Here is a 24,983-nt window from a genome sequence, read left to right on the forward strand (position 1 = left end):
TATTGTAAGGAGAAATTAGATGGTGGTCACTCTTACAGGTTACAGGTTTAAGCGGGGTCCAGGAAATTTTTAGAAGGGGGTTTGCCAAAACCATTTTTTGTTACATTCGAACTTAAATAAGCTAAGAAATATTTTGATATATATAAGAATTTTTGATACTTTCATTTGAGTACAGTCGAACTTGTATTTAGCGGTCACCCCTAGGAAATGGCGACAGCGGTTTATGGCGGGCTTGTTGACTCGCAAGGTGACCACTGTGATGACAAATATTGTGGTCGATAAGAATACAGACTCCTTAAATCACTGTCGATTTGTCTTTTATCACTATTCACGTAAAAAAAAACATTTTTTCAGTGCATAGCACTTTGCGTGACACGTTGACGCAGGCAGTGTTGTCTCTGCTCTTATCAACAACGGCAAACTGGCTAATTAGATTGCGACATTACTGCCAATTCCGGTTAAATCTGCCATTGCCTTTAGGAGAATGATTATGTTGGAACAGCCAAGTGATCAAACAATATACTGCAGACCTTTTTTATTGATAGCTTGACTCCTAGTTTCCAGTATCACTCTTACAATGCAACAACAACTTTAATTTACCACCTAAGCTAGCTGAGGTGTGTTCTCTTCAAAGACTTGTAAAACAATCGGAACATAATACTTCTATTAAAACAATCAAAAATTCGGTACGTGTACAAGTAGATCCAAAGCGATCTTCTTCCCAGCGGGGCGGGGGAGGGGGGTGGGGAGGATTTTTTCTTCTTTAACATGAAGAGTCTTCTACAAGGGAATGAGCCATTTCAGGTCGCATGAAAATATATGTTATAAGCCCTTCCCCCTGTGTCGCTTGGGCCCACTGTAGATATCCCTTCGTTTGTAGAGTTTTTGATCTGACAGGCGGTCTTCTATTCACCTGCATTTTCCTATATGAGAGCAAAGCTCGACTAGAGCTCGATCCCCGGATGGTAATAATCGCACTTGAAGGGACTCAGTAACTTATATACAAAAGTCTTATTCGAGTAGTAAATACAAGAAATGAATGTAACTATTGTCAAAGTGCTTTGCTTCAATTTTCGCCGCATATCGCTTTTAAGGACGTTTTGTCAATAGTTTTTAAGAATTTGCTATAGTTTGCAAGCCGGTCATGCACTCGATTTTGTATTGCCACAAACATACAAAGTACAATATCTTAAAAATTGAGCGAAAAACTGGGTGAAAGTGCAGTTTGCTATAATTTCCCAATTGATCCACTCAACGCTTTACCATTACAGACAGAAAACAAAGTACAATGTTGTGCCGTGGGACAGTGGGTGAATGGGAATGAAAAGTAATAAAAGTGGTCCACTATTTCAGCAAGATCTTCAACCGAATGTGTCAACAACCTTGTCGCTGGTTTTAGTAGTAAATAGCAAGAGTTGCAATTTTCCTTAGGATTCTTGATCTAACATCTATGAACATTCAAGCATGTTAACATTATTTGACTGAGTTATCACTTCTAATTTCTACTAAAATCACCTCTGCATCAGATGACGAGTGGCTCAGTTGTTTATTCTACAATAACATGACGGTCACTTGACCATGACCAGTCGTGCTGAAACAGCATTCATTCTGCTGGTTGTTTCCAACATTGTAGGATCCACCACCGCCCCCACAGGTATCCGAACGATCCCCTCCACTGCCTCCCCCAGAGTACCCTCCCCCTCCCCCTCCCGAATAACATCCACCTCCTCCACCAAACCCACCAGCGCATCTAAATATCATGGATCTCCCACCCACCCCTCCCTGTAGAAATCCCCTGCCACCATCTCCACCCCATCCCTTGGTTCCATTAAAAATCTTCCCACTTCTTCCACTGGAGTAAAATCCGCCGCCACCACCACCTGAAATATAATTATGTGAAACTAAATCGGAAAACGTTTTGATGTTGATATCGTGAGCATATGACTAAAGAAATAAATTGTATAAACCTTTTTGTCATTTATTCAAAATGCTTGAATATGAGAGGTCGTTAAAATTATCCTTACCTGAAACACGATCATCAGCAGTTTCTGCACCAAGCCCATTGTTCCCCCCTGACCATGATTTGTACCCAGAATTCCCTGTTGTGTTTGTGCTGGCGTCACATCCATCGTGTCTTGATCTTGCAAAGAGTATCCCTCCTCCGCCTCCAGCTATTATTAAAGGTGTGTCAGCTCCTCTCACTACAAACGTACCTCCACCACCTCCAGAAGAGAGATGAAATTCGTTTATTCCTCCTTCTTGACCAACAAGTATCTGAATGATTTCATTCTTGTTTAAGCGGAAAGTTCCGATCATCCTCGCTCCTCTCCCTCGGTACTGAGCACTGTTAGGGTATCTATCATATCCTCCTGCTGCTCCTATTGCTTCTGTTCTGTAGTCACCAGTGTACGGCACAGTCCACAGCTGAATACCGCTGGACAGTGTAACTTGTCCGTCATGATCCTGATCCGTATAGTAACTACCAAGCGATGTTGGTCCAAATCTTCCAGTGGCATTGAGATTTGTGAACATGGCTTTGAACGCTGAGAGAAAAAATGTAAAATTGGCATCAGTTGTTTATCGGACAACAAAGTTTCACAGTGTCGTTTTGAAAAGTATTGAAATAAGTTGCAATTTTATCTTTTTCTTTAATGTTTGTTTGAATTATGATTCCAAACAAAAGAGAAAACAAATATATGGAAATTAGCAAAAAGAAAAGGCCACTTGAGACCTTAAGTTTTCCTACACTGTTAAAGAAACTTGATATTATTTTGACTATTTGGTGGAAAGTATGAGGTAAAAGTTGTTCACCCGACTCCTAACATCGAGTATTGCCGAATGTTAGGGGGGTGTTTGATTGAATTTTCTGTCTAAACATATCAAGAAATGAACCACGTTGGTTCAATATGTGGAGAAATTGTCTATTTTAGTTCCTGTTCCTTACAATGATAGAATCCTAATGCCCATGAATGTAATCCGCGCAACCTCGATTTATGGATTCAGGTTTGATGTAAATACAAATTTAGCTTAAAGAAGGTGTGCTTCCATAGCTCTTAATTTGTATTAGTATTTAAGTTATCACAATTTACACCGAATGATAAAGCACTTGTCTGAATTCGAAGTGCAATGAATACAGTTAGTATTCTTTTTAAACACATTTATTACCTAAGTTATCTGTGTATCTGTTGGTTCTAGTGGATCTGGCAAAACGTTATCAGTTTAAGTTCTGGAGAATCTTGCTATTAAAAAACACATAATATTTGTCACACTTACTGCAATTGAATCCTGTTTTGCATTTGCAAGTGTAAGACCCGTCTGTGTTATTGCAACTTGCATTATAATGACATCCATTGATATTGCTGGTACACTCGTCCACATCTAAAAAGTTTGATAAAAAGCGGAGAAAGTGTTGGATGGATACCAATTACAAATGAAAAAAAGAAACTATTTCCACAGGGGAGCTACAGTGAGGGAAATTGTAGAAAAGAAGCCTTATGATAAATTTTTAGGCTTCGACGTAATTCGAACCGTTCGCCCCAAGTCACTATTTGGTCATTACTAACAACAACTCTAGCAAACTTGACAATGATGCATACAGTCGAACCTGGATTATCCGGACTATTTGATTATCCGGACTTTTTTCTCTGGTCCCAATTTTTTCATGAATATTAATTAGTTGGGATCTTGAAAACTTAGAGTCGCAAAAAGCCCAATAATCCTTTCAAGGCTGTTAAAATAGCGTATTATTCAGTGCACTTTTCAAAATTCGCAAGTGCGACGAGACAAAGAAATATTCTGATGTGTTACTTGTTAATACATACAGGCTGTGTAGCTATCACAATTAAAATGATGTTTTCGTTGCTGTATACCTTTCGTTTACATTTCTATCTCATTAATATTCATATTTTCGATTATCCGGAATATTTACCGAGGTCCCGGCGAGTCCGGATAATCGAGGTTTGACTTTATCAGCAGTTAATGTTTTGATCTTCAGCTAAATCACTCTCAGCCAAATTGAAAAGAGATCAGACGGGGTGTTATCAAACCGTCTTCTCCTCTTCTCCTAACAATACAGGATTAGCTATGAATTATACCCGGAAATTTTTTCCTCATTTAATATGTTTAATACTTGGAATTGATTCAGAATCAGCTGATGTTATCCGCTGCTTGGTTAGCTCATACTGTAGAGCGCTAGATTGCTTAGGGAGGTCGAGGTTTCAAGCCACAGACTGGACTTAAACTCAGTGTCTTAACATAAATGGGGAGAATGTGCTATCTTTGCTATAACATCTGGAAATGGTTAGACATTCTAGTCTTCTCGCATAAGGATGTAAAACCGCAGGGCCTGTCTCCCACATCTTCTCTGTAGTGGTTGACAGGGGACTTTGAATAAATCACGCACTTATCGTAGAGAGTAGAGAACGTTGCTCCCGGTGTTGTGGTCTGGCCTTAATTCTGAAAATGGGGGCATCTGTAAAGAGTTCCTTCAAAAAATGGTAAACTGCTTAATGCAGTCCAGCCAAATTCCTCCAAACGTTTTAAAACGTCATGAGTCAATGGATATGGCGCTATAAAAATACAATACCATTATTACTATTATATATATTATTTGATGTCTCCATAAATATCTATAAATCTCACCTGTGCAATTCCGACCGTCCCCCTGATAACCTTCTTTACAGCTGCACATAAATGATCCCTCGGTTTTCTTACAAACAGCTTTGGCAGAGCAGTCATGAGTGTTGTCTGCGCACTTGTTTTTATCTAAACAAAGAAAACAATTAAGACTGATGAAACCTTGTCCGCAAGCTGGATGAAGAATCTTCGGAACATTAAAAAAAATACTAGAGTGACCTTTTTCACAGTTTTCTCCCTTGTAAGGAACTGGACATAGGCAAATGTATCTCTTGTCGGTATATCCATTGAGACACGTGGCATTATGGAGACAGGGATTACTGGAGCATGGATTCTGATTGGATATAAAAACACCTATTAGTAAATATACCCGACCGATAATATCCGGGTTGACTCAAGATGATTGTATGGTTATGTGAAATCCTACCTCGGTAGCCCAATGAATAAAACCTTTTCGAGCTTCATTATCGTCACGATGTTGGGTGTGATCGGAATCAATTAGCTGGCAGAGCCTGAAGCCTGTCTCGTTTGGTGGGCCGATATTCACGGACACACAGGTACTTTCCATAAGGCACTCATATCTGCAGTCACCATTGAGCTCCGTCCCCATTGGCAGATAAGTTTCTTTAAATACGTAACCTTGAGGAGCATATCCTTCTTCTGGTTTCTTAAACCTAAGACTTCGGCAGCCAAAACCTGCATGCAAAGGATTGGATTTCTGAGGAAAAATGCCATCAGCATTTCAGCTAGAGATTTACTAACAATCTGAATAGAAACGGGAATATCACAGCTAAAGAAACGCATATTATATATCATATATTATTAACCGCCTCCCGGTTAGCTCAATGGATAGAGCGCTGGACTGTTGTGCGGGAAGTCGAGGGTTCGAGCCCCTGCCGTACCAACACTCAAGGTCTTAAAATAATTGAGAAGAATTAATTTGCTACCTTTCTATAACATCAAGAAATGGTTAGATATTCTAGTCTTCTCGGATAGGGACGAATAAATGGAGGTCCCGTCTCCTGCAGGGTTGGGGTAGGAGACGTTAATTTCCCACAGACGAGATTACTGTGTGATGGATGTCCTCCCCTGGGGTGGGACGGGTGGGAAGGTGAGATCGATAGACTGAAGCGGCTGCCAGAGGCGCCTGATATGCTGACGTCTGTTCTCAACCTTACACTGCACCCGTAATTCAGCCTCTGGGCTGCAAGTGGTCAGATATAAACTATATTCATATTCAAAAACTGGATCATTGGATAATGCAATTCAAGACTTTTTATTGGCTTAGCTACTATGCCTTATGAGCCAATATACCATAATCTACAAATATGGTAAGCGCACGCGTCAGCTTAAAATTAAAAGGTAGCTAAAAAATTGAATAAAATTGAATAATTTAATTTAACGTTTTAAATAAAACAATTATTCCACTCGCGCTTGTTGAATATGAGATGATTATTGCCAACTCGGCACTACGCGCCTCGTTGGTTATCTATCATCTCATATCCAACGCGCGCTCGTGGAATAATTATTAATTATTCTACCTTGACACTTACGTGTGACACGTGCCTGCGAAAAGTCAAAATTTAGAGAAACCAACAAGGCAAACACAATGCGCAGTAAATTTTTAAAAATCATCTTTTCTAAAAAACAAGCTCCAGTGAAAGAAGACTACTTAAGGAACTTATTTCCGGCGAAAAAAGCAATAGGTGCATATTACGTTTTAACTAAAAGATCAAGATGAAAGATAAAAGTCGCTAAATATTTTGGCATGTGTGAAAATGGCATGTGGATCATATTTCAAAAGGGAATATGCAAATTTGTCCGTGAGTGAAGAGATCTTAAGTTCCATGGAATCTATCAATTGGAAGCAAGACTAAAATGGCCAATTTCGGGACGTCGGATTTGTTCAAAACAGTTTTTTATTTGCTGTTAAAAGCGATAAACGTACGAATTTCGGACCAACTTCAGAATACCCGTCCACACGAATTTCTTACTTGTACAAAGCCCACACGGTAAAATTCATCATGCTTAGATCGTTGTTTACTTGACTTTATGGCCAGAAATTGCGCAGCGTTATGTTGAATATTCAGCAAAAACTTCGATTTGAGGTAAAATCTTCTCTTAAAAAATACTTTTTGAACACATTTTTATTCGGAAATAATATTTACCAGACCATCGAATCGTCAAATTGTCGCTAGGCCCTGCTTAAAGTCCGAAAGTTCGGTTTTCACTTTACGTCCATAATTCGCATCGCCTTTGAGACTCGTGGTGTCGTTGACTCAAGAGCTTATTCTGTCACCTTTAAGACATTGATATCCATTATTTTCAAAGCAGAGTATTCTATAGCATTGTTACTTTACATTCTGAGTTCCACAAGGTCTAACTCGATCGCAAATGAACGAAAAATCCGACCTGAAAATTTTGAGGGTTGGCCGCGCGGACGCCATATTTTCAAATTTGATGATTTGGTGAAGACGCAAAGAGTAATGACCCTCTAGTACCCCCTAAAGCCAACAAAATATATGCGCAAAACGACGGATTCTGATTGGCTTATTCATCTCCAAACTATAGAGGAAGTTTGGGGACAAAACTCCACTTAGTTGGGGAGGTAAGAGGGAAAGCGTTCTCGCGCGAGGCAATCGCGAGTTTCGGGCGGTTACGGGCGGTTCAGGTGTCAATGTGTTAAAAACACTTAAGATCAGCCATAATAGAAGACAATACAAAGCAACACGACCATTTTCAGTTTGTTAATGAAACACAAAAAAAGTTTTAAAATGTCTTCCTTAATGACAGAACAAATGTTGCTGTGAGATCTTCTTGACAGTCTTTTGCGTTGAAAAAGCTTATTTTATTAAAGTGGCGCTCTTTTATCTTAACACGAACAGTTGACAGCTAAAAGATAACTCAACTAACTTTGGGACTGAAATGTCGGAACTTATGGCTCCGCGTAAGATCTAAAGCAAAAATACTCTTTGATTACAAAATTGTCTTACAAGAAACTTTTTCAGACTTTAATATAAATCTTTCAACGACTTTTCTTACGAATGAGGTGTTTTTATAGTTTAAACTAACCGATGCCTTTTAATTCCTGTTGGATATGATACTTAAATGCAAGTAAATTTTTACAATACAACTTTGTTCTTCCTCTGTATCCAAAATCAGTTATTTTACTTGCCCTCATAACAACTATAAGCCAATTCGAAAACTCTGTTTGGCCTATTTCGGCTTATACAAAAAATATATGAAAATATGTTCAGCCTGAATTAGAAAACTGTATGTTAATTCAGTTAGAGGATGAACCATCTGTTTTGGTACAGATGAGCAAACAGCCAAAATGCAAACCTTGAATGAAATAAGTTTTTCATTTTTCTCTGATGAGTCTACCTTTCATACTAAAATGAACTCAAATTCGAGCTGTCAAACGGTAAAACCACAGACAAATGCTATTTCTTATTGTAAATAAGCCAAATAGGCGAGTATATGATGTCTGTCCTTGTCACTGCGATCGCTGACACACATGGTTCCTACTTGGATGGGCGACTAAAAAACCTCCCCATTGTTGTGAATCTTTCTTCCGCTCAAGTTTCGTATACATGAACTTCTAGTCTGTAGACCGATCGTGCTGAAAACTGTTATTAAACGAGCCGAAATTTTCTTGCACTTTGGGAAAGCCTCGTGATATGAAGGACATACCATCGTGAAGATTTTCTTAAGTACGGGGACTCAGCTAGCGCGTTTTGCAGGCTGAAGCTGAAAAGCGGGCGCAATTCTCGACACACACTTTTATAAAGAAATGACGTTTGGGCCATAACGTTTTAGAACTCAACATTTCTTGTGTTTTTTTTTCTCCTTCTTTTCTATTCAAGCTACAAATCTCTATTTACGTTGGGTGCCTTGGTCTTAACGTAAATAAACCACCAATTTGTAATTCGAAGAACGAAAATACTGAAGAATCGCGCTGAAATTTGTGCCGGTCAATTCAGTTGACAGAACTCGATATTTCCGTTGATTAAGTAACGTACATTCTGAAATTGTGTGAACTTAAACCGACAGAAAGTGTATTTTATAGCTCGTCCCAAGCTGGTGAAAGTGCTTCACAGTTAACATACAATGAAAATCAATCGTAAAAAGGAAAAGGGAGAATACAGACATTAATCGTGAAAAAAGGTATCGCTTCGAATTTGTTGAGAATCATTAAGTTTTTAAATCAAGAGGTCAATTATAGACTCAAAAGAAAATTTACCCTGGAAGAGGTACCGGAATCCATTCTTTTCTACCTTGTTTCGCAAATATTATTGATTAAATATTGGAAAAAAAATCTAAAGTCCTACTCTGGTTTCCTTCCGTAGGGAATTGAAGCCATCCTCCCCACAAAACGGTTTTGGACAGGAAAGATAGAACTAGTAAAGTGGGAATCTTCATTCTTAAAAACGCAGTGGAAAATTCGGTTTCTTGTCTATCGTTCACAGCCAAACAGCTCAAGCAGGGAAACTCTACCGTCAAGCTTACGCGCTCTTCGCGATGTGTTAAGTGTATAATTCAGCGCTTGCGGATTGCATAATCATGTGACTGACAACTGACCAATGACGAATCAAGCACTTCGCCTTCTTGAGTTCATCATAAAGAACTTCAACTTTATTGTTTTTTTTTTTTTAACCGGGAAATGAAATAGATTGGCAAGTTTTTCATGTCATTTTAAACTTAAAAAGTCGACCACAAAAATCCATTTTCTAAAAACTTACTGATCATAGAAATGACGTCAACATCTTATGCAATTTATGCTGGAGTGTCGCGCCCAAGTTTTCGGAAAATCAGCCACGCGCGACATGATCAATTCGTTGCTTTGTTGTTTGTTTTGTTATGTTGTGGTTGTTTTTAACTTAAATTGGTGTACATGTGTTAAATAATGAATTCTTCAATGAAATACCGTTAAGTAATGGATGGCAATAGACTTTATTAGGTTGAATTTAGAACAGATACAAATAAGAGCTTTCAGGATAATCGAACCACTAATTTCTTACAGAACAGCATGTAATGTTTTGAATTACCCCACACTGGAAGAAAATAGGGAACGTCTTTGCCTCGAACAGTTCAAGAAAATTAAAAACTCACAGTTGTCATCATTAATTGCACAGAAAAGACTAGACGCACACGGCCGCCAGCTGCGCTCCAGCAATAACTTGACTCTTTTTGAATGTAGGACAAAACGATTTCAAATAAGTTTTTTTCCCGCAATGAACTTCTACAGAAGCCTTTTTCAAGTAGTAAATACACGAAATGAACGTAAATATTTTTTAAACTGCTGATTAAACTTTTTTCAATACCCTACCGCTGACTTCTTAGTTCTATTTATGATATTTTGACAGTAGACTTTATGAGCCGTCTGTGTTTCTGATAAAAGAAAGGATAACAACAAGGAGAATAACAAAATGTATCGATGAAAAAAACAAACAAAACATTAGTTAACAAACAATGGTAGGAAGATGTTACTATATATGTTCTAACTATAACAATTAAATATATGTATAAGACAAAAAGTGATTTAAATTTATTTTCCAGTTCAACTATTCATCGAGAACTAGGTCCATACAAAATGAAAAAAACCTCTTTTGAGATGGTGAAATCCATCACCTTAAAAAAAAATTTGTTTTAGACGCAATGTTCAATATCTCCGTATTTGCATAAATTTAAAAAATGATAAGCGGCACCTCTTTAAGCTTTTTAAATTGCTAATTTGTCCTGTGATTGCTTTGCTTCCTTTTTCGCTTTACAAATGTGCGTCTATAAATTCGAAGCTTCAACATACTCCCTGGCAACCCCCTGGGCAATTGAACTTGTGAGTCCGATCTCCCCCCCCCCCCCCAGCCTGAAGGACTTGTTTGATGGTCAATTATTTTGTAAGGCCGTGACTTTCTACGCATTGACTAAGTTTTGAAACCTAGACCTTGTAGGCCTTTCGCTCTTAGCCATTCTCTCGCCAAAGCGAACTATTTACCTTTTATAACAATATTCCACAGGAAAGACTTGACATTTACTGTTCAAATTCCCCCCCCCCCCCCTCGGCATGGACGACGGTCAAATACTCGTGGGTTGCCAAGGGGGAGTGAAAGGTTCGAATTAATCAGCGTAGGAATAGGATAGATATACAGTAACAAAAACAGCGTATTGCATTTTCAATTACAACTCAAAACATCGGTTGATAAAGCCCTAAACGACTGGAACTTGTTACAGATTGTGTTGTCTCCTTCGCAGAAACAATTACGATGTGAAATAAACGAATGATATAGATGATTCAATGGCATTTCATTAAATGGTATTTCACAGTGGATCAGGAAACTACATGATTGGCTACTGAGTGAATCTACTTTCAACGATAAGATTAATGATGTATAACACTCACCCAGTCGCTTTTAAGGATGTTGTGTAAATAAGATCTTTAAACTGCACCGCAGTTTACCAAAACATCCCATTCATCCACTCAATTTTGAACAGTTTCAGCCAAAAAGCAAATTGCAGCATCTAACAGCAAAAAAGTGGGTGAAAGGACGTGATGAATAAAACTGGTTTTGTAAATAGAGTAAGAAGAATAGTAAGTTTTAAAGTCGGCTAAGAAATAGATAAAGATGTCGTCCGTCTTTTCACGATGGCATTGACACGACGCTATCGACATTGCCGATTCTAGCAGCATGCAAGACGCGTGTCATATTTGAACTTGGTAATGGGCATTGCTTTCCGTAGAGTGTCTGTGGATAAGTGGAAGAGAATTGGAGCGCGGAATTCGAAGGTCTGAGGTTCAATTCTTCGTAGGTACTCAGAAGTTTTCTCTGTCCCACGCTCGTGAAAGATGCAAAACATCTTCCTACAAAGAATGGTGCTCAACTGTATTCCCGAATATCGCGATCTCAATAAAAGATGTAAAAAAACTCTGTGCTCATTTTAGTGTGCACCAAGAAATGTTACCGTTACTTCGGGAATCTCTTTCTAATAATTATCAAAATACAATAATCTAAGTATTATTTAACTTGTTGTCTAATCTTAATGTTAACCACATTATTATGTACAAGGATCCATTGCGTTGCTTTCGCAAACCCATTTCAGTTCTTATCGCTGCACTGGCCGCAAACGATTTGTTGACAGGATCTGTTATAAGCGGTCTTCATATACGCAACGAAATATCGTGCCAAATTCATGAGGATGAAGCGACGATTGGCACGAGTTTTGAAAGTATCATCAGTCTCTTTGCCATAAACAACGGCACATTTCTTATCATGAGCTTGTCCGTGGACCGTTTAATCGCCGTGGCCTTACCGTTTTACTACCGTGCGACGGCGAGCGGTAGAAAAACGCTGGCATGTGCAGTTTGCGTTGTGGCGTATTCCGTGGTTTTTTGTTTGCTTCAATTCACTGGAATTCCGCAGGGAATTTACGACATGTTGCAAGTTCATTTGAATTTGACTTTTCCACTCGTCGCTGTACTTATTTTTAATTTCGTATTGCTAAAAGTTCTACGCGGGTACAGACGGTCCAGACGGCGCGCTTGCTGCATGAACTCTGACGCTAGCGACAACACCGTCTCGGCAAACGAGAAAAGACTCGACATCGATAAACAGTTCGCATTTACAGCCATTCTTATAGTTCTGTTCCTCTTTATTTCGCATTTGCCATTTTATGCTATTACTCTTCTTGAGGTACATTGTTCTTATTGTGCTGGGATGTGGCTGGTTTCGTGTCGGCGAATCTCGCTACCATTTCTCTTCATCAACGCCGCTTGTAATCCATTTACCTACACATTTCGCATTCGCGAATGCCGTCGATCTCTAAAACTCCTCTTTTTTAAATGGCAAGAAAGAATTGAGGTTTCTCCGAGAGCCCCAGTGACACCAGACTCCACAAGGAGTGTAATCGCTCTGCGAAAAATGTCACAGGTCTGTCCGAAAACTGGTAGAGTTGTTAAAACGTTCAGGGATAAACACATAGCTGACAGTTTTGACATGGGAACTGTTAATTCGCAGGACATTACGGATGATTGTGACTCTGATGTATGGGATACTAAACTGTGATAGCTATGAATAAAGGCTGATAGTTTCGAAAGAAACTGTTTGGGGCTATGTTGTGATAGCTATGTTTACGGTCGTGACTTAGATCAGGTTTTCGAGTAAGGACTGGAACCTATTATTATTTTTCGGTAAATTAAGGATATGAGAAATAATAATAGGTTCCATTCCTTACTCGGAAACCTGACTTTTGAAGTAGCCATTCAGTTCCTTTCCCGTTAGAGCCTGATTCCCTTTGCATCGACACGAAATAATGCGAGTAGACTTTCTTTTGCGCTATGAAGCCTGTCGATTTGGAGGCAGAAAGTGATTTGACCTTGCGAGAGGTCTGCCAGGGTTCTTGCAGGACCCGTCCCAGACCTCACGCATGCTCACCTCGCTCTCGCGAGCTCCGCTGCTCTCGCCGCAGCGTAAATAAGAATTTGCTCGCAGGCTATCGAATCTTCAAATGGCAACTTGGCTAAAGGATCAAACCTGGTGTCCATATTGTTTCTTTGATTTACCTGATGATCTCAGAAAAAAAAAAAAAATAAAGTGAAATGATAACAATAAGATAACTACTAATGATACTAAGGATCAGCCACATAGAAATTAATAAAATGAAAACAATAAATAAATAATAAAATAATAAATAATAATAAATAATAAAATAGAAAATAATAGAGAAATAAAATTGAAAAAATTGAGTGAACGACTGGATAAATAAATGGGAAAAAAATGAAACAATCGTTGAAAATTTTCATATAATCAAGCAACCGCCTATCGAAAATCTAGCAAATGATCCTTCAGTTGATTTTGGAACTCCTATGTTAAAGACGACATACAAGTTTACGAACGCGTAGCTCTTTACGCACTTACATCAGCATGCATATTCTCTCTAATGTTATCTTTTCATTTCCACTGGTGCTGAGGACGAGAATTAGTTTAGCGAGCAAAGCTGCTCAAGGTGGCGATCATTTCCTTTCTTCTCATGATCCTAATGAAGGATTCAGCCGTTTTATTGTAAGGAGAAATTAGATGGTGGTCACTCTTACAGGTTACAGGTTTAAGCGGGGTCCAGGAACTTTTTAGAAGGGGGGTTTGCCAAAACAATTTTTTGTTACATTCGAACTTGAATAGGCTAAGAAATATTTTGATATATATAAGAATTTTTGATACTTTCATTTGAGTGCAGTCGAACTTGTATTTAGCGGTCACCCATAGGAAATGGCGACAGCGGTTTATCGCGGGCTTGTTGACTCGCAAGGTGACCACTGTGATGACAAATATTGTGGTCGATAAGAATACAGACTACCTTAAATCACTGTCGATTTGTCTGTTATCACAGTATTTACGTTAAAAAAACCATTTTTTCAGTGCATAGCACTTTGCGTGACACGTTGACGCAGGCAGTGTTGTCTCTGCTCTTATCAACAACGGCAAACTGGCTAATTAGATTGCGACATTACTGTCAATTCTGGTTAAATCTGCCATTGCCTTTAGGAGAATGATTATGTTGGAACAGCCACGTGATCAAACAATATACTGCAGACCTTTTTTATTGATAGCTTGACTCCTAGTTTCCAGTTTGACTCTTACAATGCAACAACAACTTTAATTTACCACCTAAGCTAGCTGAGGTGTGTTCTCTTCAAAGACTTGTAAAACAATCGAAACATAATACTTCTATTAAAACAATCAAAAGTTCGGTACGTGTACAAGTAGATCCAAAGCGATCTTCTTCCCTGCGGGGTGGGGGGGGGGTGGGGAGGATTTTTTCTTCTTTGGCATGAAGAGTCTTCTACAAGAGAATGAGCCATTTGAGGTCGCATGAAAATATATGTTATAAGCCCTTCCCCCTGTGTCGCTTGGGCCCACGGTAGATATCCCTTCGTTTGTAGAGTTTTTGATCCGACAGGCGGTCTTCTATTCACCTGCATTTTCCTATTTGAGAGCAAAGCTCGACTAGAGCTCGATCCCCGGATGGTAATAATCGCACTTGAAGGGACTTAGTAACTTATATACAAAAGTCTTAATCGAGTAGTAAATAAAAGAAATGAATGTAACTATTGTCAAAGTGCTTTGCTTCAATTCTCGCCGCACATCAGATAAGATGGATCGAAGAGAAAAGAAACGATGCATTACGATTCAAAATATTGGTTGTTAAAGCCATAATCGGCTGGAACGTATTGCAGTTGCAAATAATGTAGTCTTCTTCCCTGGAAAAATTCTTATGGCAGGTAAACACTGAAATGAAAACCATGACTAGATGGCATTGCAAAAAATGACATCTCCCAGTGAATGAGGAACTTTGACTCCCGAGTGGATCAACATTCGGCGATAAGGCTAGTTGACACGTGACATTCACCTATTCGCTTTTAAGGACGTTTTGTAAATAATTTATAAGAATTTGCTGCAGTTCACACCCCGGTCATGCACTCGATTTTGTATTGCCACAGACATACAAAGTACAACATCTTACAGCGAGAAACTGGGTGAAAGTGCAGTTTGCTGTTATTCCCCAACTGACCCACTCAACGCCTTACCATTACAGACAGAAAACAAAGTACAATGTTGTGCCGTGAGACAGAGGGTGAATGGGAATGAAAAGGAATAAAAGTGGTCCACTATTTCAGCAAGATTTTCAACCGAATGTGTCAACAACCTTGTCACTGGTTTTAGTATGAAATAGCAAGAGTTGCAATTTCCCTTAGGATTCTTGATCTAACATCTATGAACATTCAAGCATGTTAACATTATTTGACTGAGTTATCACTTCTAATTTCTACTAAAATCACCTCTGCATCAGATGACGAGTGGCTCAGTTGTTTATTCTACAATAACATGACGGTCACTTGACCATGACCAGTCGTGCTGAAACAGCATTCATTCTGCTGGTTGTTTCCAACATTGTAGGATCCACCACCGCCCCCACAGGTATCCTGACGAACCACTCCACTGCCTCCCCCAGAGTACCCTCCCCCTCCCCCTCCCGCATAACATCCACCTCCTCCACCAAACCCACCAGCGCATCTAAATATCATGGATCTCCCACCCACCCCTCCCTGTAGAAATCCCCTACCACCTTCTCCACCCATCCCCTTGGTCCCATTAAAATTCTTCCCACTTCTTCCACTGGAGTAAAATCCGCCGCCACCACCACCTGAAATATAATAATGTGAAACTAAATCGGAAAACGTTTTGATGTTGATATCGTGAGCATATGACTGAAGAAATAATTTGTATAAACCTTTTTGTCATGTATTCAAAATGCTTCAATATGAGAGGTCATTAAAATTATTCTTACCTGAAAAATAATCACCAGCAGTCTGTGCACCAAGTCCATTGCTCCCCCCTGACAATGATCTGTACCCAGAATTCCCTGTTGTGTTTGTGCTGGCATCGCATCCATCATGTCTTGATCTTGCAGTCTCTATGCCTCCTCCGCCTCCAGCTATTATCAAAGGTGTGTCAGCTCCTCTCACTACAAACGTACCTCCACCACCTCCAGAAGAGAGATGAAATTCGTTTATTCCTCCTTCTTGACCAACAAGTATCTGAATGATTTCATTCTTGTTTAAGCGGAAAGTTCCGATCATCCTCGCTCCTCTTCCTCGGTACTGAGAGCTGTTAGGGTATCTATCGTACCCTCCTGCTGCTCCTATTGCTTCTATTCTGTAGTCACCAGTGTACGGCACAGTCCACAGCTGAATACCGCTGGACAGTGTAACTTGTCCGTCATGATCCTGATCCGTATAGTAACTACCAAGCGATGTTGGTCCAAATCTTCCAGTGGCATTGAGATTTGTGAACATGGCTTTGAATGCTGAGAGAACAAATGTAAAATTGGCATCAGTTGTTTATCGGACAACAAAGTTTCACAGTGTCGTTTTGAAAAGTATTGAAATAAGTTGCAATTTCATCTTTTTCTTTAATGTTTGTTTGAATTATGATTTCAAACAAAAGAGAAAACAAATATATGGAAATTAGCAAAAAGAAAAGGCCACTTCAGACCTTAAGTTTTCCTACACTGTTAAAGAAACTTGATATTATTTTGACTATTTGGTGGAAAGTATGAGGTAAAAGTTGTTTACCCGACTCCTAACATCGAGTATTGCCGAATGTTAGGGGGTTGTTTGATTGAATTTTCTGTCTAAACATATCAAGAAATGAACCACGTTAGTTCAATATGTGGAAATATTGTCTATTTTAGTTCCTGTTCCTTGCAATGATAGAATCCTGATGCCCATGAATGTAATCCGCACAACCTCGATTTATGGATTCAGGTTTGATGTAAATACAAATTTAGCTTAAAGAAGGTGTGCTTCCATAGCTCTTAATTTGTATTAGTATTTAAGTTATCACAATTTACACCGAATGATAAAGCACTTGTCTGAATTCGAAGTGCAATGAATACAGTTAGTATTCTTTTTAAACACATTTATTACCTAAGTTATCTGTGTACCTGCTGGTACTAGTGGATCTGGCAAAACGTTATCAATTTAAGTTCTGGAGAATCTTTCTATTAAAAAACACATAATATTTGTCACACTTACTGCAATTGAATCCTGTTTTGCATTTGCAAGTGTAAGACCCGTCTGTGTTATTACAACTTGCATTATAATGACATCCATTGATATTGCTGGTACACTCGTCCACATCTAAAAAGTTTGATAAAAAGCGGAGAAAGTGTTGGATGGATACCAATTACAAATGAAAAAAAGAAACTATTTCCACAGGGGAGCTACAGTGAGGGAAATTGTAGAAAAGAAGCCTTATGATAAATTTTTAGGCTTCGACGTAATTCGAACCCTTCGCCCCAAGTCACTATTTGGTCATTACTAACAACAACTCTAGCAAACTTGACAATGATGCATACAGTCGAACCTGGATTATCCGGACTATTTGATTATCCGGACTTTTTTCTCTGGTCACAATTTTTTCATGAATATTAATTAGTTGGGATCTTGAAAACTTAGAGTCGCAAAAAGCCCAATAATCCTTTCAAGACTGTTAAAACAGCGTATTATCCAGTGCACTTTTCAAAATTCGCAAGTGCGACGAGACAAAGAAATATTCTGATGTGTTATTTGTTAATACATACGGGCTGTGTAGCTATTACAATTAAAATGATGTTTTCGTTGCTGTAGACCTTTCGTTTACATTTCTATCTCATTAATATTCATATTTTCGATTATCCGGAATATTTACCGAGGTCCCGGCGAGTCCGGATAATCGAGGTTTGACTTTATCAGCAGTTAATGTTTTGATCTTCAGCTAAATCACTCTCAGCCAAATTGAAAAGAGAACAGACGGGGTGTCATCAAACCGTCTTCTCCTCTTCTCCTAACAATACAGGATTAGCTATGAATTATACCCGGAAATGTTTTCCTCATTTAATATGTTTAATACTTGGAATTGATTCAGAATCAGCTGATGTTATCCGCTGCTTGGTTAGCTCATACTGTAGAGCGCTAGATTGCTTAGGGAGGTCGAGGTTTCAAGCCACAGACTGGACTTAAACTCAGTGTCTTAACATAAATGGGGAGAATGTGCTATCTTTGCTATAACATCTGGAAATGGTTAGACATTCTAGTCTTCTCGCATAAGGACGTAAAACCGCAGGGCCTGTCTCCCACATCTTCTCTGTAGTGGTTGACAGGGGACTTTGAATAAATCACGCACTTATCGTAGAGAGTAGAGAACGTTGCTCCCGGTGTTGTGGTCTGGCCTTAATTCTGAAAATGGGGGCATCTGTAAAGAGTTCCTTCAAAACATGGTAAACTGCTTCATGCAGTCCAGCCAAATTCCTCCAAACGTTTTAAAACGTCATGAGTCAATGGATATGGCGCTATAAAAATACATTACCATTGTTACTATTATATATATTATTTGATGTCTCCCTTAAATATCTATAAATCTCACCTGTGCAATTCCGACCGTCCCCCTGATAACCTTCTTTACAGCTGCACATAAATGATCCCTCGGTTTTCTTACAAACAGCTTTGGCAGAGCAGTCATGAGTGTTGTCTGCGCACTCGTTTTTATCTAAACAAAGAAAACAATTAAGACTGATGAAACCTTGTCCGCAAGCTGGATGAAGAATCTTCGGTACATTAAAAAAAATACTAGAGTGACCTTTTTCACAGTTTTCTCCCTTGTAAGGAACTGGACATAGACAAATGTATCTCTTGTCGGTATATCCATTGAGACACGTGGCATTATGGAGACAGGGATTACTGGAGCATGGATTCTGATTGGATATAAAAACACCTATTAGTAAATATACCCGACCAATAATATCCGGGTAGACTCAAGATGATTGTATGGTTATGTGAAATCCTACCTCGGTAGCCCAATGAATAAAACCTTTTCGAGCTTCATTATCGTCACGATGTTGGGTGTGATCGGAATCAATTAGCTGGCAGAGCCTGAAGCCTGTCTCGTTTGGTGGGCCGATATTCACGGACACACAGGTAGTTTCCATAAGGCACTCATATCTGCAGTCACCATTGAGCTCCGTCCCCATTGGCAGATAAGTTTCTTTAAATACGTAACCTTGAGGAGCATATCCTTCTTCTGGTTTCTTAAACCTAAGACTTCGGCAGCCAAAACCTGCATGCAAAGGATTGGATTTATGAGGAAAAATGCCATCAGCATTTCAGCTAGAGATTTACTAACAATCTGACTAGAAAAGGGAATATCACAGCTAAAGAAACGCATATTATATATCATATATTATTAACCGCGTCCCGGTTAGCTCAATGGATAGAGCGCTGGACTGTGTGCGGGAAGTCGAGGGTTCGAGCCCCTGCCGGACCAACACTCAAGGTCTTAAAATAATTGAGAAGAATGAATTTGCTACCTTTCTATAACATCAAGAAATGGTTAGATATTCTAGTCTTCTCGGATAGGGAAGAATAAATGGAGGTCCCGTCTCCTGCAGGGTTGGGGTAGGAGACGTTAATTTCCCACACACGAGATTACTGTGTGATGGATGTCCTCCCCTGGGGTAGGATGGGTGGGAAGGTGAGATCGATAGACTGAAGCGGCTGCCAGAGGCGCCTGTTATGCTGACGTCTGTTCTCAACCTTACACTGCGCCCGTAATTCAGTCTCTGGGCTGCAAGTGGTAAGATATAAACTATATTCATATTCAAAAACTGGATCATTGGATAATGCAATTCAAGACTTTTTGTTGGCTTAGCTACTATTCCTTATGAGCCAATATACCATAATCTACAAATGTGGTAAGCGCACGCGTCAGCTTAAAATTAAAGGGGAGCTAAAAAATTGAATAAAATTTAATAATTTAACTTAACGTTTTTAATAAAACAGTTATTCCACTCGCGCTTGTTGGATATGAGATGATTATAGCCAACTCGGCACTACGCGCCTCGTTGGTTATCTATTATCTCATATCCAACGCGTGCTCGTGGAATAATTATCAATTATTCTACCTTGACACTTACGTGTAACACGTGCCTGCGAAAAGTCAAAAGTTTGTAGAAACGAACAAGGCAAACACAATGCGCAGTAAATTTTTAAAAATCATCTTTTCCAAAAAACAAGCTCCAGTGAAAGAAGACTACTTAAGGAACTTATTTCCGGCGAAAACAGCAATAGGTGCACATTACGTTTTAACTAAAAGATCAAGATGAAAGATAAAAATCGCTAAATATTTTCGCATGTGTGAAAATGGCATGTGGATCATATTTCAAAAGGGAATATGCAAATTTGTCCGTGAGTGAAGAGATCTGAAGTTCCATGGAATCTATCAATTGGAAGCAAGACTAAAATGGCCAAGAAATATTTCGGGACGCCAGATTTATTCAAAACAGTTTTTTATTTGCTGTTATAAGCGATAAACGTACGAATTTCGGAGCAACTTCTGAATACCCGTCCACACGAATTTCTTACGTGTACAAAGCCTACACGGTAAAATTCATCATGCTTAAATCGTTGTTTACTTGCCTTCATGACCGGAAATTGCGCAGCGTTATGTTGAAAATTCAGAAAAAAACTTCGATTTGAGGTAAAATCTTCTGTTGAAAAATACTTTTTGAACACATTTTTATTCGAAAATAATATTTACCGGACCATCGAATCGTCAAATTGTCGCTAGGCCCTGCTTGAAGTACGAAAGTTCGGTTTTCACTTTACGTCCATAATTCGCATCGCCTTTGAGACTCGTGGTGTCGTTGACTCAAGAGCTTATTCTGTCACCTTTAAGACCTGGATATCCATTATTTTCCAAGCAGAGTATTCTATAGCATTGTTTCTTTACATTCTGAGTTCTACAAGGTCTAACTCGATCGCAAATGAACGAAAAATCCGACCTGAAAATTTTGAGGGTCGGCCGCGCGGACGCCATATTTTCAAATTTGATCATTTGGTGAAGACGCATAGAGTAATGACCCTCTAGTACCCCCTATAGCCAATAAAATATATGCGCAAACGACGGATTCTGACTGGCTTATTCATCTCCAAACTATAGAGGAAGTTTGGGGACAAAACTCCACTTAGTAGGGGAGGTAAGAGGGAAAGCGTTCTCGCGCGAGGCAATCGCGAGTTTCGGGCGGTTACGGGCGGTTCAGGTGTCAAAGTGATTCAGGTGTCAAACACTTAAGATCAGCCATAATAGAAGACAATACAGAGCAACACGACCATTTTCAGTTTGTTAATGAAACACAAAAAACATTTTAAAATCTCTCTTTTAATGACAGAACAAATGTTGCTGTGAGATCTTCTTGACAGTCTTTTGCGTTGAAAAAGCTTATCTTATTAAAGTGGCGCTCTTTTATCTTAACACGAAACAGTTGACAGCTAAAAGATAGCTCAACTGACTTTGGGACTGAAATGTCAGAGCTTATGGCTCCGCGTAAGATCTAAAGCAAAAATACTCTTTGATTACAAAATTGTCTTACAAGAAACTTTTTCAGACTTTAATATAAATCTTTCAACGACTTCTCACGAATGAAGTGTTTTTATAGTTTAAACTAACCGATGCCTTTTAATTCCTGTTGGATATGATACTTAAATGCAAGTAAATTTTTACAATACAACTTTGTTCCTCCTCTGTATCCAAAATCAGTTATTTTACTTGCCCTCATAACAACTATAAGCCAATTCGAAAACTCTGGTTGGCCTATTTCGGCTTGTACAAAAAATATATGAAAATATGTTCAGCCTGAATTAGAAAACTGTATGTTAATTCAGTTAGAGGATGAACCATCTGTTTTGGTACAGATGAGCAAACAGCCAAAATGCAAACCGTGAATGAAATAAGTTTTTCATTTTTCTCTGATGAGTCTACCTTTCATACTAAAATGAACTCAAATTTGAGCTGTCAAACGGTAAAACCACAGACAAATGCTATTTCTTGTTGTAAATAAGCCAAATAGGCGAGTGTATGATGTCTGTCCATGTCACTGCAATCGCTGACACACATGGCTCCTACTTGGATGGGCGACTAAAAAACCTCCCCAACGCTGTGAATCTTTCTTCCGCTCAAGTTTCGTATACATGAACTTCTAGTCTGTAGACCTATCGTGCTGAAAACTGTTATTAAACGAGCCGAAATTTTCTTGCACTTTGGGAAAGCCTCGTGGCATGAAGGACATACCATCGTGAAGATTTTCTTAAGTACGGGGACTCAGCTAGCGCGCTTTGCAGGCTGAAGCTGAAAAGCGAGCGCAATTCTCGACGCACACTTTTATAAAGAAATGACGTTTGGGCCATAACGTTTTAGAACTCAACAATTCTTGTCTTTTTTTCCCTTTTTTTCTGTTCAAGCTACAAATCTACGTTGGGTGCCTTGGTCTTTACGTAAATGAACAACCAATTTGTAGTTCGAAGAACGAAAATACTGAAGAATCGCGCTGAAATTTGTGCCGGTCAATTCAGTTGACAAAACTCGATATTTCCGTTGATTAAGTAACGTACATTCTGAAATAGTGTGAACTTAAACCGACAGAAAGTGTATTTTATAGCTCGTCCCAAGCTGGTGAAAGTGCTTCACAGTTAATATACAATGAAAGTCAATCGTAAAAAGGAAAAGGGAAAATACAAACATTAATCGTGAAAAAAGGTATCGCTTCGAATTTGTTAAGAATCATTAAGTTTTTAAATTAAGAGGTCAATTATAGACTCAAAAGAAAATTTACCCCGGAAGAGGTACGGGAATCCATTCTTTTCTACCTTGTTTCGCAAATATTATTGATTAAATATTGGAAAAAAAATCTAAAGTCTTACTCTGGTTTCCTTCCGTAGGGAATTGAAGCCATCCTCCCCACAAAACGGTTTTGGACAGGAAAGATAGAACTAGTAAAGTGGCAGTCTTCATTCTTAAAAACGCAGTGGAAAAGGCGGTTTCTTGTCTATCGTTCACAGCCAAACAGCTCAAGCAGGGAAACTCTACCGTCAAGCTTACGCGCTCTTCGCGATGTGTTAAGTGTATAATTCAGCGCTTGCGGATTGCATAATCATGTGACTGACAACTGACCAATGACGAATCAAGCACTTCGCCTTCTTGAGTTCATCATAAAGAACTTCAACTTTATTGTTTTTTTTTTTAACCGGAAAATGAAATAGATTGGCAAGTTTTTCATGTCATTTTAAACTTAAAAAGTCGACCACAAAAATCCATTTTCTAAAAACTTACTGATCATGGAAATGACGTCAACATCTTATGCAATTTATGCTGGAGTGTCGCGCCCAAGTTTTCGGAAAATCAGCCACGCGCGACATGATCAATTCGTTGCTTTGTTGTTTGTTTTGTCATGTTGTTGTTGTTTTTAACTTAAATTGGTGTACATGTGTTCAATAATGAATTCTTCAATGAAATACCGGTAAGTAATGGATGGCAATAGACTTTATTAGCTTGAATTTAGAACAGATTCAAAGAAGAGCTTTCTGGATAATCGAACCACTAATTTCTTACAGAACAGCATGTAATGTTTTGAATTACCCCACACTGGAAGAAAATAGGGAACGTCTTTGCCTCGAACAGTTCAAGAAAATTAAAAACTCACAGTTGTCATCATTAATTCTACAGAAAAGACTAGACGCACACGGCCGCCAGCTGCGCTCCAGCAATAACTTGACTCTTTTTGAATGTAGGACAAAACGATTTCAAATAAGTTTTTTTCCCGCAATGACGTCAAAGCTTAATGAATTATCGCAATAGACTTATATCACATTTGTAATAATTTGTTAATAGAATCTTGTGAGCCGGTAACCCAGTCCCCCGGCAGTATTTTTTATTTATATAGTCTCATTTCATTTGTAAATATTTTTTGTAATTTCTTGTAAATATGAAGTATTTCATTTTTTAGTGCCGAATTCATATCTAACAAACCATTACCATTACCATTACCAAATGTTTTTATCACCGCTTAGTTTTCATTTGAACACCGCTTGGCTCAGTATTGGGAAGTTGTTCTTCGAGGTCGTCTACATTCAACGTTGCGAACCGAGGACCAGCCCTCTTAAACCAAACATTTTGCCTCCGCTTCTTCTTCCAACAAGACTCGTTAAAACAGGCGCACAATCAAACATGATACAGGTGAACTTTTTATTTATTGATAGCCTGGCTCTAAGAAACAACAAATTTTACTTTACCGTCATAACCAAATGAACTGTAGCTAATTACCTAAAATACATACACAATCCAAAAACAATATGTCTACGAAAATAATGTCAAATACGTTAAATGTACAAACCGAGTCCAACACTAATCGTCTTCATAGGTATTGGCTATCTGCTCTTTTTTAAGGGGGGAGATAAGTTAGGGTTTTTTTTCCTCTGGGAAAGAAGGAAGGAAGGAAGGATTGAGCCATTTGAAATAACGTGAGATGTCCTAAGTCCTTCCTCCTTTCTTTCCCATTGTTTGCTCAATGTTTAATTTGACAGGAGGTTTCCTATTCCTATGTGGCTCCTTTATGAGAGCAAAGCTCTACTTAAGTTCAGTGCCAGGATTGAAATAATTGGACTTCAATATTAATAGAGTCAGTAACTTATCTACAGAAGCCTTTTTCAAGTAGTAAATACACGAAATGAACGTAAATATTTTTTAAACTGCTGATTAAACTTTTTTCAATACCCTACCGCTGACTTCTTAGTTCTATTTATGATATTTTGACAGTAGACTTTATGAGCCGTCTGTGTTTCTGATAAAAGAAAGGATAACAACAAGGAGAATAACAAAATGTATCGATGAAAAAAACAAACAAAACATTAGTTAACAAACAATGGTAGGAAGATGTTACTGTATATGTTCTAACTATAACAATTAAATATATGTATAAGACAAAAA

General features: G+C 38.6%; 3 protein-coding genes across 4 annotated transcripts; 1 reads left to right on the forward strand and 2 right to left on the reverse strand.

The window, feature by feature from the left end:
* Positions 1-520: 520 nt before the first annotated feature.
* LOC148736700 (uncharacterized) lies at positions 521-9,741 on the reverse strand. 2 transcript variants are annotated; one of them, XM_088749996.1, is made up of 7 exons: positions 8,967-9,741; positions 5,063-5,331; positions 4,855-4,969; positions 4,642-4,764; positions 3,274-3,378; positions 2,025-2,543; positions 521-1,880 (listed from the first exon to the last, which is right to left on the reverse strand). In XM_088749996.1, the coding sequence occupies exons 1-7, from the start codon at positions 9,055-9,057 to the stop codon at positions 1,552-1,554; spliced, it is 1,551 nt and encodes a 516-aa protein (XP_088606122.1). In that variant the 5' UTR covers positions 9,058-9,741; the 3' UTR covers positions 521-1,551. The 2 variants fall into 2 exon arrangements, with proteins under 2 accessions (XP_088606122.1, XP_088606121.1); XM_088749995.1 differs by having other exon boundaries at positions 4,642-4,969.
* Positions 9,742-11,477: 1,736 nt separating this feature from the next.
* LOC148736701 (uncharacterized) lies at positions 11,478-12,695 on the forward strand. The gene has a single exon (XM_088750006.1). The coding sequence runs from the start codon at positions 11,691-11,693 to the stop codon at positions 12,693-12,695; it is 1,005 nt and encodes a 334-aa protein (XP_088606132.1). The 5' UTR covers positions 11,478-11,690.
* Positions 12,696-14,419: 1,724 nt separating this feature from the next.
* LOC148736702 (uncharacterized) lies at positions 14,420-23,287 on the reverse strand. Its single transcript, XM_088750003.1, has 7 exons — positions 22,922-23,287; positions 19,015-19,283; positions 18,807-18,921; positions 18,594-18,716; positions 17,225-17,329; positions 15,976-16,494; positions 14,420-15,831 (listed from the first exon to the last, which is right to left on the reverse strand). The coding sequence occupies exons 1-7, from the start codon at positions 23,010-23,012 to the stop codon at positions 15,503-15,505; spliced, it is 1,551 nt and encodes a 516-aa protein (XP_088606129.1). The 5' UTR covers positions 23,013-23,287; the 3' UTR covers positions 14,420-15,502.
* Positions 23,288-24,983: the final 1,696 nt, after the last annotated feature.

This window comes from Stylophora pistillata, chromosome 2 (assembly GCF_964205215.1).
Source record: "Stylophora pistillata chromosome 2, jaStyPist1.2, whole genome shotgun sequence".
Taxonomy (NCBI): Eukaryota; Metazoa; Cnidaria; class Anthozoa; order Scleractinia; family Pocilloporidae; genus Stylophora; species Stylophora pistillata.